Genomic DNA, 16807 nt, shown 5'->3' on the forward strand with positions numbered 1-16807 from the left:
TCCATATGTCTTGCCAGTGTGTTCATACCTCAAGGGCCGTATTTTAGACACGGGATCACGTGATCGATTTAGGAGTATTCACGAGAATACATCCAATTTTTGCTTTTTTATCAAGCATTGGTTCGCTTGGAAATTTCCTGTAACGTGATCGTTTCAATGTTAGGAAGTACCCTCTAATCGACCAGAATCCGTAAATCCGTAAACGAATTAATTATTGAATAATTTGCTAAATATAACCTCAAAATCCGTCTTACGGTGAAAGAAATGGATGAAAAATCTCTATAACGATATTCATTCGGTCCTAGTTAACCCGTATACACTTTCTTTACAATAGCACGATCATTTCACAAAAAATTCCAAATCGATTTGAAAGTTTAAAAAAATTACACTCGTAAGTACTCCTCAATCGGCCGCGTTACACCATGCTCAAAACATCGAAACGGCAGATGTGCTTAAAGCTCGTGGCTAACATGTTTCGTGAGTGACCCATAAATGGCACACCAGATCTATTGCGAATTTTCTGCACCATCAAACTTTATTCGCATACCCATGATCAGATTTACTGCTGCACAACATATTAGTCTTCATTTTCTGTCTACGAAGCACATATTGCTAAAACATGAATTTCGAACCCATCCACTTATTCAGTAGGTACTTTATACCTCTGCTAAAAAGAACTCTGGACCATCAGGCCCATCCAGTGGCAAAGAGGATGCAACAACCATCCTATTTAGTTGTCTACCTGAAAGTAGCACGTCGCTAGTGTAACCGTGATCGAGGTGTTAAACACTATGTCAATTGACCGTACACCTCCCTCAAGGAAAAACAACCCTCAACTTGTGTGTAAATTCACACCCCCAACTCACAGATAATAACACCCAAGTTGAGGGTTTTTTTTTCTCTGAGGACTAACTTTAAAACCGTCAGAATTCCAAATATGATTGACGTCAAGTGACTTGCAGTGACTTTAACTGACTTCGAGTGACTTCATTCGCTTCAAGTGACGTGAAGTGATTTTTAAAAAAGTGTAGACCGGCCGTCGGAACTGGTTAACCCCTGGACCGTGATATTCTCTACGGTTTGTGTGACAAATTTTATACGATTAAACCGTAATTTATACATTCACGGTACAATTCATCAACCAGATTTCAGTAAGTTCTGGAATCAGATGGTATAGATGAAGCGAAAATACTCGAGAAACTTGATTATACGAGTGTAGAGATATTGTGCAGTACTCATTAACCGCAGCGTTACCAGCCATCATTCAAGGCAGACTTGGCAACAGCTGCGATGGCTGAGAGATACCGGATTGCGAGATTGACAATCGCTTCGCTAACAATAAGTTAGTGAGAAACAAAACTTGAAGATGCATTACGGTAGTGTCTTTCCTACCATGCGCTGCACTTTCAGATATCCAAACAACTTTATGTTGTAGGACGGAAACTACTCGAGCACCCGATTAAGTGTCTAACATAATTGTGCAGGATAACGACGATTCATATCATCCGAACTGTCATGAGACCACTTACAATTGCCATGGCGGAAGCACTGCGATGGGGCTCCAACTTCTTCACCACAATCAGGTCATCGCAGTTATTCTTCGACACTAGCTCCAGCTGGACAGCACAAGCATTTCTACCACTATGGGCAGAGCTTGTTCTGCCCCAGACAATCCATTAGACAACGACACACTGGCCAGCTGATCTCCAATAATTTTAAAATGAGTCATACTTGACGCATTGTATGTTGAATCACCTTCTTCAGACCCTTCGCAACATTTACTAGTTTTCCAAATACTGGCCAACGCCTTTTTGAAGACAAGGTTGTTATCAGCAACGAGCGTGTCTATCTTCAATCTCATTAATACGTTGAATACGCATAACAATTAAGTCCACTTGGATTGCTGCCACATTGACCTAGCCTAATGTCAATCGACTCAAGTATAGATAGTCGATCATTAGCTACTGGATACATTGGATAATATGTACAAGACGCAATCACTTGCATTTTTTCCTCGTTGGAGATGTAGTCTTACTGGAACACATCAAGAGTGCTAGTCAAGTTTCCACTAATAAGGAGAGTATCAGATCTCCGAATCATAGATTCTGCTGAAACTTCGAGGGATGTTTCTGTGGCTCAAAATATGCAGATTCTGATATCATGTAGTTCCATTTATCAGGCCTTTCTCGTCTCGATTTCAATAATCTCTAGTAGCGTTGCCTTCAGTTGCAAAAATTTCAGAATACTCTGTGAGAAGTCTTTCCATAGAGTCAATACAGGATCTTCCTTGACAGCAACTTCTTGCCCTCTGACAACAAACTCGTGCAAGATTTTGATTAATTCAGATTTTGATGTCAGAACCGTAGTCAAATGTGAAAGTAGACACATCGTGTCTGCAGTTGCAGCCTGTAGACCGACTTACCTCAGAACGCTACTAGGGATGTGAAATGATAATTTATCTGTTTACACGTAAATTCGTGACAACCAGTCATCGCAATTTCCAGAGAGGACTTTGAAAATTAATATTTCAGGCAAAAATACACAAGAAGTTTCATTTATCAGGGCATCCCACTCACTAAATTGCTATTTAATCAATTTTAACCTCAGACAACGGCTCAGTGGATGAGACTACACATCAAAGGCTCTCTATTTACAGGCAAAAAAATACCCCTTAGAGTTTCAACAGAATGCTTGATCGCAAGATCCGATACTCTTCTTCTAAGGACTAGTTGAAATTTCACCAGAGTTCTTTTGTACCTTCATCGTGAACAAAGCACACGTAGTCACGGAGTACCGGACGGATATGTTTCAGTATAGAATTTTGTGTACCAAATAAAATATGAAGATGCGGTTACATATTGGCATCAAATTTTTTTCTGCCAGGATATGAAAGCTCTGAGAAATTTGGATCAGCCTGTATGAGTTAATTGTATCCTTGTAGTTAACCACCTCAAGCGAACTCCCAATGAACAAGAACTGAATTAATACTTTCGTTCTATTACATAATTGTTGAAAATCTACTGTTAACAATACCAATTTTGATTCGAATTTTCATAAAACGACTCCTAATTTCCGGTCTCAAGCTAATCTCATGGCACCGAGTATCTGCACCACATTAGAAGCGTTGCACAATAATATTTTGGTGGTTATAGGTGTACGTTGCTATTATTTTTCTTACACAGGATTGAATTGATTGTTAATCAACTTCTTACAAAAATTGACAAAATGTATCATCGTACCGCACATGCAATATAATCCGTACCCGTGTCGATTTTTCCTCTTTTATTTTCCCACGCGTGAGCCTGTAAAGGTGATAAGGATAAGAAACGTGTAATTGTATACGGAATATGAATAAAATCGTGAAATAGAAATCAGTAAACTTTTATTTTTGACATGATAGGTACATTTACGATGTACGGATTTTCTACGCGGTTGACGAAGTAATAATTCACCCAATTATCGTAAACCTAATTGTAAGTAAACTATGATAAAATTTGAATCAGTATAGAAACCGAAAGAACACATTATTATTCTTATCTTAAACATATTTGTAGGTACGAATTAAGGGTCGGTATTAATTTCACCGATTAGGGTAAAAGTTTGAGGTTGGAAGAAAATGGCTAGTCAACTCGTTTGTACCCGTCGTTTGATTAAACGTAGCTGCATCGTATTTTCACTAGCATTGCTTGTTTCTGCAACTAATCGCCCTACGCTTGCAGCGTAAAAAAACACTTACGATTTATTTCGTGCAAAGTCTTGGTGAAATTGTCTCTGCTTGTTGTCAGGTACCTCATGTACATTTTTACTATCTATTTCACGTCATTATTTTTTTTTTTCAAATTCATATTGTGTTCAAGTGAACAATAAAATGAAATAATTCAGGTGATTTGGTTCAGTTTAAATAATAATTCCTCATGGTTGTTACGTAAATGAAAAATTTTGAATGCCGATGGTAATAATTTAATTTCATACAAACGTGTTGGTCATCGAAACAGAATTTTTATTTAATTTTTTTTCCCTCAGAATACTGAACTTCAATGTTCCTTGTATAAATATTTACAGCAAGGTAAATAAATATTCCGCTGTTCGCGTATCCGTCGCAAGATAATATTCCGAATACCGTATTATTAATAATATATCTACGTATATGTGTGTACTGTGTACATTCGTATATTCGTAAAGAAAAATTGATAGAATTCGAATTCAGTACAAATAATGTCGATATCTAACTGTCATTGCGTTACTGATCTCACAACAGTGTACAGTTTTCTTCTCTTCTTACACAAACGATAGTTTATGTAAATACACTTCATTAATTCACACAGTTTACCGTACTTATTATACACGCTTACTCGACAGTCAATTATTGAACAGAGTATTATTATAATATTATATCACGTCATTCGTCCTATAAGAAAGTTCGTAGTTGATAATAATTATTTAGCGATCTTTCGCGAGAGCTTTCAAATTTGGTTTTAATATTTCACGCTCGCGGTATCGTTGAAATTCTGTTCCACTATACGGATAACGATTTTTGTTTTTAAATTACTCGTTCGAATTAAATTTGTAGAAAGGAACTTTTTTCGTTTACAATGCCGGAGTTTTCCCGCACTCGTCACTCGCATACATTCAAACTTGGAGACACGCTCATTTCCATGAGAATCAATTTCTCTTGGAACAAACTTCTCATGTCCATGTATCGGCGATACGTAAAGCGAATATTCACACACCTCTCGACGGTACGATTGCTTCGGAAAGCAATTGCCCCGGTGGATGAATTGTGAGGAAGAGAGCTTGAACTTCTGGTAAGGAAGCGGGTCCCATAATGGTGGAATCGCTGGTACACCCGTCATAGTTTGCTTCTCGTTATTCCCAGGTTTCATTGTACTGCCAGCGGAAATTCCTGTCGCAACTAAGGCATTCGTTGCTCACATTCAACCAGCTGTCAACTTCCTGCTAACTATTTGTTCAGGGAATTGTTGACGGCGTTATTGGATATCGGCAATATAATCTTCCTATGACGTCGTCTCGAGGTATTTCTTCTTCCAGCGGCTCGATCCCTTCACCTGCCATACGGTCCCTCACCTGCACAGATTTACAAAACATGACTGTTGTTTGATTGGGAAAAATCACACTCGACTTCTTATTTTGCAATTTGCGACATGAGAATACAAGCAAATATAACTAATTATGAATACGTTTAGATCCCGTCTAATTGGATGGTTTTTAATTTTTCTGACGCCCTTAGCATTCATTCAAGTGGTTGCATCGAGACTTGTTTGCAAATAATTTTAACATGTCACCCAAACTTGATCAGGTATTGATCTCACATTTTTTAATTTAGCTGGAACTTTTTTATGTGATAGTAGATTCTCTAAATTATTCAATTTTTTATTTTTTATTTCTCCGCGTATTGATTTTGAGTTACGAATATTCAAGTGTCTTGGTAAAGTTTTAGCTCTCGTTAACTTCTTGATAAATTTCCGTAACAAAATCAATGTTTCTTCCAATTGTTTTGGAGTTCTATAAGTCAAGGTTCAAATATTAGTGAAATTTCGATGAATTTCTCAACTATTTCTGCCTTTTTAGCGAACATGTGTGAGTATTCATAACTCGAAAAGCATTGCATGAAAATATGAACAATACACATAATTACAGTTTTCAAGGCGCTGTTTTGTCAAATAAGAAAGATTCGGCCAAATTCAAGTTAGTGAGATTAAAAAAATTGATCGACTTGGTATGGAATGTTTCATGCAACCATAATCTACATTTAATTGTAATTACAATCCAGAATGAGTAAAGATTTTAAGTCTCGATCACGCTTGATCGATCAAAACTTTGGATTCATGAGTTTTCCAAAAAATACTTCGCTACATTAATGTTGCGAAGTTCAACCTGATTTGAATCTGAGGATTCTTGATCGCAAACATCTAACGCATCTCAAAAAAAATGTCTAAAATACTAACTAGAGATAGATACTTGTGAATACTCGTGTATATAAAGAAAAAAAGTGCTGTTAGATATAATTATTAATTTTTTACGGTGATAAAAACACATCTGTCGACAATAGTAAAGAAATCGTTGACATCGCGAGTCATAATGAATATTTGTCTTGATGAGTGAGGACCTTGAATTGCGCTTTAAAATACGGAAAAGAAAGGCCAGAAACATAAAATATGTATATCTGTAGCTTTGCTTCGTTTGCCGCGTCACTTAAAAATTTATAAAATGTTTTCATCTCCCCAAATATACATGAAGTGAATTTATCAAAGTGCTACGGCATAATTTTTTAGTAGTTGCACATTTCAAATTAAGCAGTGTTTTCAACAAATATCACAATTTTCTCGCACCGCATTTAACAATCTATAGCGACCATCGTCTGTTCATCTCTGTACAGGTGTTAGATTCATTAATGCTCACTAAAAATTCCCTTCATACTGTTTGTTTTACCGAGAAGTTTGTTGGTACCCAGGAAACAATTTTACAGCCTTTATCAAGGGAAGAATTCAATCAAGCACTCATTCAAGAGAATTTAGCTTGCAGGATTGCAGTCTTTGTGTGCTTTCGATAGAGCGTAATGTTTCCGGAAAAATTCAATCAGTATAACACCTATATAATTTAACCCTTACACTGCACATCGAGGTTAAAATGACCCCACGGTATCTTCGTTGATGAATTCAACATAAACATCTCAAATCAAAGATCAAATGAATACCTCTTTTTTATCGTGCGATATATCGCTGTTTTTTTTCTTAATTATTTGTGTTCTGAGAGTTATTCAGTCGATTTTCAGCTTGAAATATTGAAAATTCATCGAGTTATGATTTTTTTTTAGTAGAATCCATTTTCCGATATTTTGTTTTATGAACTTTTCTTCATATTCAAAATTCCATTTCGCTAAATGTAACTAAATTGCCTCGAGATATAATATTTAAGGAGTATCCCAACATTTTTTCAAGTTACTTCAATCGATTTCTTTCTTTCTACGTAATGATTTTTCACGCGGGGTCTCCAGCGACCCCAGTGAGACACCAGTGTCCAGATGTGTGCAGCGTAAGGGTTATAATTGCTTAGTATGTAGAGCTTCACGTTTGATATATTACACAAAACTAGCAATAAGTTCAAATTATGAGGAGGTAGATGTTCAAGATTTGAATGACAATATTTTTTCAAACAATTTATTGATAACTTCTGGGCATTATTATCATTCAAATTTAATTTTCTTATCTCTTTTAGTGTAGCTGATTGTTTTCCGATTTTCATCTTATCATATAGTATTCAATAATGTCGACGAGATTCACTTTTGGTTGAGAATGTATAGCCAGTACATCCTTAAGTATTTGGATGTTTCCATCACACTCTGGACAATTCATCAAACGCAAATAAAGTAATGTGAAGTGAACTACCGTTTATCATGTTCTACGGTAGATCCTTCAAGCACAATAAGCCATTAGACATGAAAATCAACTTGAAATAATCCGGAGTCAATATAACTACCGTAATGTAAGACCGTGAATAGGTCTGAGAACATTATTTCTTCACAGATTCACTCCACCTCCTTATCTATCATCCAGCAAAGGGACTGATTTACTATTGGTTTTAGTATCAGGTAAAGGTGAACCAAAGAGCACAAAGGGCCCAATCGTATCAAGTATAATCGTAACACATGTCGCGTTCGCTTCTGATCCTGATGAAACCCGCAATCGAAGAGGTGTAGTGAATTTCTGTTCAATGCCTTAGTTCGACTGGCTCTTCTCATCTTAGGCTTTAAGGTGAATGGTAGATTTTACTATTTCCACGCTCCTTGTTCGAGATACTTTTAAACATTAAGGAACCATCTTTTTATTCGTTCTTGTTGGAGGAATCAGCTTACATGCAACTCTGATCGTCGAGCTTTTGCTTATTGTCACCTCGTACCATTGCGAATGAAAATTCACGTACGGCTTTCGATAAACTCTACATCACTCGCCAACTACGAATATTGTTTTTACAAGACTGTAAACAATTTTTGTTTAGTCCTCAATTCAAATTTTTTAAACCAGTCTTCACTAATACTACCCTAGTTTGTTTGATGTGAGGAAAACGGGTGTTGAATTATACTTAAACAGGTGTCTGTAAGCTTTCCATCATCTACTGGCGCAGGTATGAAAATGTCTTTGGCCGATGATCGGAGTCTACACCAACTTAGAACGATAACCACGTTTGCCTTCTCTCTCCAAGTTGCCTGATCACGGTATAATCCATTGAAACTCGATACGCGTTACTAACCTGCCTTTAGAACGTCAGAATTGCAATCGACTAACGAATAGTTGTGCATAAATCTAACACTCAACATATCCAACGAAGCCAAACGCGGATTGCCATTGGTCAGAGATTAAGTGCGGCATCTCTATAGCCTTGCGAAATCCACCAGTGAATCTCTTGGGACAGTTTCCAACCTCGTTCAGGCTCTGACGCTATTTGCCTGCGAAGATAATGTAGGATCCACAGGGAATCTAGTTCTCAGACTATTTTATCATTTTAATGGGGCCGTATGCGATCCAACTTACCGTCGAATAATCATGTTAAAATTCGCTTAAGATTTTTATCGCTGTGACAAATCGCGTAATGTTTCGTTTCCACTGTTGATTGCGGCGGATGCAGATGTCTTTTTACAAATGGTATAGTAAAGACCCAAACTATAACTTTGGTTGCCGTTTATCAGCGAAGCGTTGGAAACTTGCAAAAAATCCTTCGGATACATGACTACAATTTTGATGAAGGAAGGTGTAACAATTGATATAAGGAAGGTTTATGATTGAATGCATAAATGCTTTATTGGGATAGTGATGAATTCAAATGTATAACTGATCGTCAACGAAATGGATTGTTTGAATGTTGGAATTGGAGCGTATTTGATGGAGACTGGAATAGAAGTCGATTATACAAACGTTGGAATGAGAGCTGATTTGAAGAAGATTGGAATTGAAGTATACTTCATGGAGGATGGTACAGAAGTGATTTCGGGCAAAGAGTACGAGTGCATGGAAGATGCGAGAACCCAGAATAGTGGGGAATAGAGTGAGCGGAGTAAGGACGATAACGAGTGGCGTGAAGCTGGATGGAAATAAGAGGACAGGATGGAGGATGAAGGATAACCTGACTATAAGGAAGGAAGATGGGAAAGAGATGCGGACGCAACGGAACTTTGGAACTAAATGAAACATATTAAAAAAAAAAAAATATATAGAAAACAAAAATTTCGGCAAATCAAAAATTTACAAAAATTTATTACAATAAATGAATAAGCTCGGAAAGTCATAATTATTCATTTGGAAAAAGTATAGGTTTGTCAGTACAACGTTTAAAATCGATTCATTTCCGGTAGAACCGAAAGTTCGAATCAAACTGAACATAGTAATTTTTTCTCTGAATAGGGCCGCGTGTTGTTCGCGTCAGTTGGGTTTTATTTTAGAGGTGACAGTTTTCTTTTTCATTCGATCGTTGGTGAGTATAAAATGTAGGATGGACAGTTTATGTCGATCAAGAAATCATTGAGCAAGCGAGAGTGATTGGCAATTGTCCAACACTCGTAAACAGAAAGCGTTCGAGCGTTATGTTAGGCTGAATAACTTTGGAAATTTTGGAAATTTTGGATTGATCTGCCCAAACTTTGTGTCTGATGATAGTCAGCGAAAATACGCGGATTCGGGAAAAGAGAATCATTCCCATTCATTCGTAGATCTAAAAGTCTGCTTATTCGACATTTCGTGCATCATCGAAACTGGTGGACCGTCGGTGCCCTTTGCTTGATGTTTTTTTTTGGCGCCTTATTCGGAATTGGTGAACTTCAGACGTATAAATCCTCAATGCCTTATTCTAAATTCTCCAACTTCTAATACGATAACAGAAGACGTTGCGAGAAACGAATATTGGATTAGTCGACAAATTCCTTTAGTTTCGAAAGTAAAAGTAATAGTAAACAGATTTGAACAAAGTTATGGACATATCTCCGACATTTCGTCGTGCATTATTGATTCGGTCTCGCTATTCCATATAATTTTCACACTCAGTTGGACACGCAAAACCACCCACAGAGCTCGAAGACGTTCGGAGTGACCAACGGGCTAAATTCAGTAATTGCAAAGCCACTTTATTTCGTATAAATTGTAACGACAAACTTTGTCTTGGGAAAAATTTTTATCTTCAATCGTAAGTCTATTGCATTCAGAGAGTTGTCTTACAATCAGCGTTTCAACTATATTTCGAGTTAGTTTGGTTACTAGTTCATCTTATTTGAACCCAGTTTGTGACACGTCTTGTTCAATTTTGATTTTTTCTCAACAATAGACTTTGTCCAGTCTTGCACTAAGTGCAGTGAGCTTGAGACGTAAAAAAGTCGATCAACCTATATGAGTTCGCAAAGAAGATCGCACAACAATGTTTTTCCGCAAAAATTGGCATATCTAATTTTAATTTCATAAATAGTATGCGAAAAATTTGAATAATAAATACATATTACCAATTATTTTTTATTACTCTTCCTGTTTCTATAGAATCTTTCTTCAAGTGAGCTTATTTATTCTAATGAAATGAAAAGGCTTTTAGATAGAAGGGATAAACGTCTGGCTGTGAATATTATAGAAGTGCGTGACGACAGTGAGTACGTTACACATATATTAGTGAAAGTTTCTTCATCTCATTCATGAAATATGCACACATCTTTTTTAAAATGCTGTATAATAATCTAAAAACGTGTCCAGGGAACAGTGAGATCGAGAAGTACGAAGGATTTCAATATTTCCGACAAAAAATCATTGCCCAAAATGTATTTAATCTTCAAGGAGGCCAGCACTAGAGCATTAGCTTCTAAATATTTGTTTTGATATGTATAAAATACACCGTGGAATATTGTTACAGTTAATCAAGTATCGCATAATCATAATTCAAATTTAGTAGATCCCAGAATTAACACGTATCAGAATATAGTATTGTCTTTTATGATAACGAGAATAGTTTAAAAAGTCGGAAATAAATTAAAAATCACTCAGCCCTTTGTTTCATCTTTAGCAGCAGCTCCGTCGTATAATCATCCAGGTGTTATTGAATATGTAAAAATGAGGTCAACCACGATTTTCGATGTCATGTACATGCTGACTCAGCGATGCGAAAGGTTTTGAAATTTACGATTACGTCGACTGCGTGACTTCGTTTTTTTTTTTTTTTTTTAATAATTCAACCACACGTTATTATTCACTAAGGAGAACAAATGGTGATGACGATGTGTTGAAATCGATGAAATGGTATTATCAATGATTATGTGGTTTCTACGGGAAATTGAAGATCAGTCGGCAAGGCGTCTTCCCGTAGAGTGTTCGTTTTCAGCCTTTTCTTTAGCGTGCAATTAGTCTATCTTCACATCTGTGCTCCACGATAATTCCCCATTTGGAGCTAAACTCCTCCCTGACCACTTCTGGGATTATGGTTGAAATGAAACTGGCTTGATAATACTGCCAAATGCTACGGATCGGGATTCTTTTCTGGACTGGATTGATTATATCATCCAACGTCACAGCCAGTAAAAGAAGTTGAGGGTGGATGTTTCGCCTCTCTTCCCGGAGGAGATTGACCTGGGATGCAGGAAGCTATCATTGGTGAGTACACAGCTGGAGGCATGATGACTCCTGGGAATGCATCATCTGGCTCTGTAATCATTCGACGCACTCCTTGATTATAGAAATCTGTTGTTAAGCACAGAAATGTGGAGGCTATTGGGGGGAATTGTGATAGCTTCAGGGGGCAACGTCTCACCAGTTTTGCGAGTCTCCGCATTGATGTTATATTTAACACTAAACGTTTCCATGAGCTGCCTTCCACTAAATTCGACTCTTCTCGTAGATATTTGAGAAAGAGGCTCCCCTTGTGGCAAAAGTCAGACAAAATGTTCTCATATCCTTATCGAATGGTTCGTTGCTACTGCACAGGATGTTCTAGGCAGTTCCTTCAAAATTGATTAGTATTATCATCTCCTGTAGCTCTATTTGGCCATCCCTTATTGCCCTGTCTCTCCATCTCCATCCTGCTATCGATAATGCAGCAGTGATTTTTGGATCAAAGCCTTCGTACTCAGCAGCTTCTGCCATTATCTTCCAGAATGACTGCTCTACATCAGCAGCCCCCAGCATCTGAGTTCGAAACCACATTTCTGCTTCTTCTGTAGTCCCTGTGAATGACCTAAACACCCTAGCTGTAGCCTCTCCGAAATTTGGAGCTAGTTTTTTTTCTCTGAGCTATTTGCATACAGGCATCGTCCAAGTTCTCATACTCAGGTGCACCATGGAAAGAGGGGTCTGAATCCTGAGTGCCAACATGAACAGATCGGACCTGATGGCTAGCCATGCCTATTGTCTCCATTACCCTTCTCACTACTGCGGGAGAACCTGATGGTCCTGGTTGGGGCTCATGGTCAGGATCTCCGTAGTATGTGGTGGGAGGTTCTCCAGTAATATGGTTCCTGTTGGCGCTTCTCCTACGCTCATGCATGAAGTCAACTCAGCTCTTGCTCTGCCTCTGACCGTGAGGTCATCGGGTCCCGACTTCTGGCAGCATTCTCCAATCGCCCCTTGAGCTGATCTGCAGACAAATCTCTGATTGACATTCCAGTGAATCACCGAACAATGCTTCGCTGTTTGTGTGTTCCGTCGATGTGTGTTGGTCTTTCAATATCGCGTAATATCGTTACAAGCTATCGATTTTTTATCATTAAGACCACCCCTTTTATTAAAAAGTAGGATTGGTTTATTAGCTTTGTTTAGACGGAAATTCTGTTCTGAGTCAACGTTTGAGCATTTTCGCCAATTATATACCAATGATCGGGCACATTTTGACTCCTAAAAGTGTGCACCGAGATAGGAAAATTGATCGATTTTCAACCCTCTAGGGCTTGCAGAATATCTCACATTTTATCCGTCCGTTCTCGCCCGAAACGACTTACATATGTGAAAATTTGTAATTAAACTTGTTCCAACTATCGTTACAACGTAATTCGTAACAAATTTTTGCATACGTTCCTATAAGTGACGAATTTCAGAATTGTAATGCTTAAAGTATTGCACAGTTATATCAAATTGATGAAATAGGCGATATCTAATTTCACAGTATTTTACCTTGCAAATAACAAGGTACCTTTGCAGTATGAGGTTCTCCAGTAAAAATTCAAAACTGCAATGAATGAAAGATTTGTTTATAATTTGAGTTATCGAGGCTACTGCCGGTATTAACTAGATGCATTCAAACCATCATATTTATTCGCTGAAATTGAGGCCTTGAGGTTACACAAAGAGAATATGTTTCTTCATTATCCTTATACAGTAATACATTATATCTCAGAAACGAGTGCCTATTAAGTGTCAGATTTATCACTTTGATCGTTGTACTAAATTGGTAACTGTCAGAGACACGTGCCGATAATGTATTAAATATAATTCAGCTTGCGTGATACGTGAGAATATAGCTTAGACAGGCATCAAATTGATTTTTCTCTTAGAAGTTGCACATCAAAAGGTGGGGGGGGCTTCAGAGCGTCGCGATGTCATGAAACGGATCCTAAGAGCTAATCGACCTGACTGAGTACTTTGTTTCAACCCCTGTGAGTGCAAAAGATCTACTTTAAGGTCACGTAGTACGTTACCTTTACCGACCGAGAGCATCTTTTATTTACAAAATTATTGTAATTCCTAGTTCTCGTCTAGCGACCTCAATATTGCATGAAAATAGTCTCACGATGGTTCATTTTACTCCTGATTCTTGCCGGAATTGCGCAAAGTATCTCGGCTACGCACTTTTTGTTTACTGAAATGCGGGAAATGTGGGAATAGTAACACGTGTCAAAAAACCACACATGTCTTTGGAGGTTTTCGGGATATGAGTAACTTTCCTGAATTCCGCTTCAAAAGAGCGATACACAGTGAAATAAAATCTTTCCGTTCGTTTGTTCATTTAATATAGGGAAAAAAAGGGTGAGTTTTCTCGGTCGGTAAAGGTAGAAGTACTACATTACCTTGAGAAACTTTCTCTGCGTGTAATTATTCGTTTATTGAATATACACTGTGGACTTTTACTGAATGGTAATCACGCACGTCAAGCTTTTTTGTATTTCCACTCATAGAATTATGAAATTTGGCAACTGATCTGTAATAGTCATAGTGATTGAAAAATTTATTACATTAGATCGATGTTCTCATCTCTTTCAGATCATAAGATGTGATGTGTTATTTTCGCAGACTGTTAGCAACCTATGACCAACATTCCGCGACATATTTATGAATAAAATTGTCCGGAATGTCTTGGAAAGTTGATGAATATTCGAAAATACACCAGTTTTCGTTAAAAACTTACAATTTACTTATGACGTTTGTCAGACGTGGTATAACAATGGTCCCGATTCAATTTCTCCCCACTTAGCTGACGACGAGTGAGAAATGCTCGTGGGTAAATAAATGAACTTAGAATTATTCTATTCGTCGTATGATGTTCTTAACCAGAATGTGATCTAAATCATTCATGAGAATCGTAATTATCGATCTACCTTCGATAATGTTAATAAATTTCTTTTCGATCTAACCTCGAGACGTAAATCTCATTGAATAAATTGATTGAGATTTGTACGGCATAGGTCCATTTTTATAAGTGTTGCTAAGGATCGATGCTAAATTTGAGTTGTTTTATCGATTGCTTCATTTCGGACAGATCCAATTCCACGCTACGTACGTATGTCGCATTATATCAAATTCCGGAAACAGTACTGGAATCCAACGCGGAATTCGGGGAACTTTTCGAATAGTAAAACTTTCATTTTGCGATTCAATTACCCGGTAGAAGCTTTTCCGTGTAAAGTCTAATTCTCGTGTGATACGGTCAAGCTGTCGGGGCCGGGAACTTGAAAAAATACTCAGTGCTGCAGGTCGCGTCTTTTGTAACCAGGATTTATCGAGGCCCCACTTTGCCACACTAGATACTAACTTTTCACTATGTTTGCCCCCCTTTTTTATTGCTAACTCTCAGTAAGGAATGAAATACCTAGAACTGTGATAATGATTCATCCTTGATCCATTTTAAGAATTTTTTCATTTTTCCATATGGCATTGATACGTCGATCACACAGCATAACTTTGCGGGAGAAAACAGATGGTTCGAATCTTGTAGAATCTAATCAAAACGTATCTGATCCATATCCTATGATTGAACTCTAATTTTGTCTCTGTTTAATCTGATCTAAATAAGTATAATTTCATATGATCACATCGTATTATTGTCATATTATACATCACATTATTTGGCCCATTTTGATCCAACCACGTTTAATCTGATCTACATATTCTGTTCTGATCCATCTGTATTTAGTCTGGTTCGATCCGATACAACTGCATAACTATATTGCAATAGATATGCTGATACACAACTATAAGGTATAATATCGAGTTGAGCTAGATTTGAGATTAGATTTCGTGAGTTCCAACTTAACATAATAGAATCTGGTCGGTCATACGTAAGATTATGTCAGTGCGGATATAACTTCTGTATCTAGTCCGTATAAGTACCAGGTCTTGTCGGATCTTGAAAGCATATCTAGTCGCATTTGACATTATACATATATACATATATTACTATAAAATAAACATTCCAGTGTGCGGAGAGAGAAAAAAAAAAAGATTCGTCAAATTAGAAGTCGAATACTTCAGTCATTGTGAATTATCCATTCGGTTGAGCTTTCCAAGCAATACACCAAAATAATTGTTCCAAAATTGAGTTAATAATTTGGGATAAGTTCCTTATATAAGTATATATATTTAGACCATGAAATTTATCCAATCAGATCTAAACATACATTAACATTAGATCTGATTTAATATTATTATGCATAACAATGTATAATTCAGATCCGTAATTGAGTTGTAGATCTTATATGATGTGATATAGTTGGACGTATTTTTATCTAGTCATTGTTTTCCCGGCCTGTAATTATTCCGAGCGATTTAGTGGCGTCGGAATTGTTCAGAGCTCCATTTCATTTATATTTCATGTGCCCTGACTACCTTCGTGGATAACTGACGAGCTACTGTATCGACGTTTTCATCAGACTGTCCTTGGATGGCCAGCAAATTTTCTCAACCCTCATTGAGGTCACAAACCGTTCCTAACTCATGGCATAAAAAATTTATAGCAACAATTCAATCAATTCGAGGCGTAAAAGTATCCTCTTACCGTTTCCAGACGATCGTGTATAAAATTTACCATATATGACGTATTTACAGTAAAATTTCCAGATCGATCTATTAATACCGATCATCAAAGTGCTGCGAAGTCAACGGCAATTGAAGCCCTCACATTCAGAGAAAATTTTTCACTTGAAACAAAAATAAAATCGATTTGTACACTCGTTTTGTAGAAAATGTTTTCGCGGGGATTCAACATTTTGTTGCGAATACGAAAATTAATGAAATAGTTGTGTCAAAATCGTGACAACTTTAATTCAATAAAGTATTCTGTCCGATAAATACAAAATCTGGATTTTGATTTACAATTAGTCAATTTAACGAAATAGTACTTTTTTCCTGATATTATCCAAATATTAAATAAACCCCTGATAGATTCAATTAAATCGTTTCATACGGTTCCCTAAATCTATTCAGTAGATGAAGATTAGTAAAATCTACGAAATTTAAGAGTGGATCACGAGTGTAATTAATTGATTACCACTAATAAATAATATGTTACATCATAAATGTGCAAACTAAATTTGTGACAAAATACTCTCCACAACGGGTTG

At 37.0% G+C, this 16807-nt stretch overlaps 1 protein-coding gene across 2 annotated transcripts in view; it reads right to left on the reverse strand.

Moving 5' to 3' along the window:
* Positions 1-3365: 3365 nt before the first annotated feature.
* Positions 3366-16807, reverse strand: part of LOC107218453 (dipeptidase 1) — a 141520-nt gene continuing 128078 nt past the window's right edge. For both annotated transcript variants that reach the window (XM_015656332.2, XM_046738168.1), the window contains one exon: positions 3366-5085. In XM_015656332.2, coding sequence (XP_015511818.2) covers positions 4969-5085 — 117 coding nt within the window. In that variant the 3' untranslated portion in view covers positions 3366-4968. The remainder of the gene's footprint in view (positions 5086-16807) is intronic.

Source organism: Neodiprion lecontei, chromosome 1 (assembly GCF_021901455.1).
Source record: "Neodiprion lecontei isolate iyNeoLeco1 chromosome 1, iyNeoLeco1.1, whole genome shotgun sequence".
NCBI classification, from domain to species: Eukaryota; Metazoa; Arthropoda; class Insecta; order Hymenoptera; family Diprionidae; genus Neodiprion; species Neodiprion lecontei.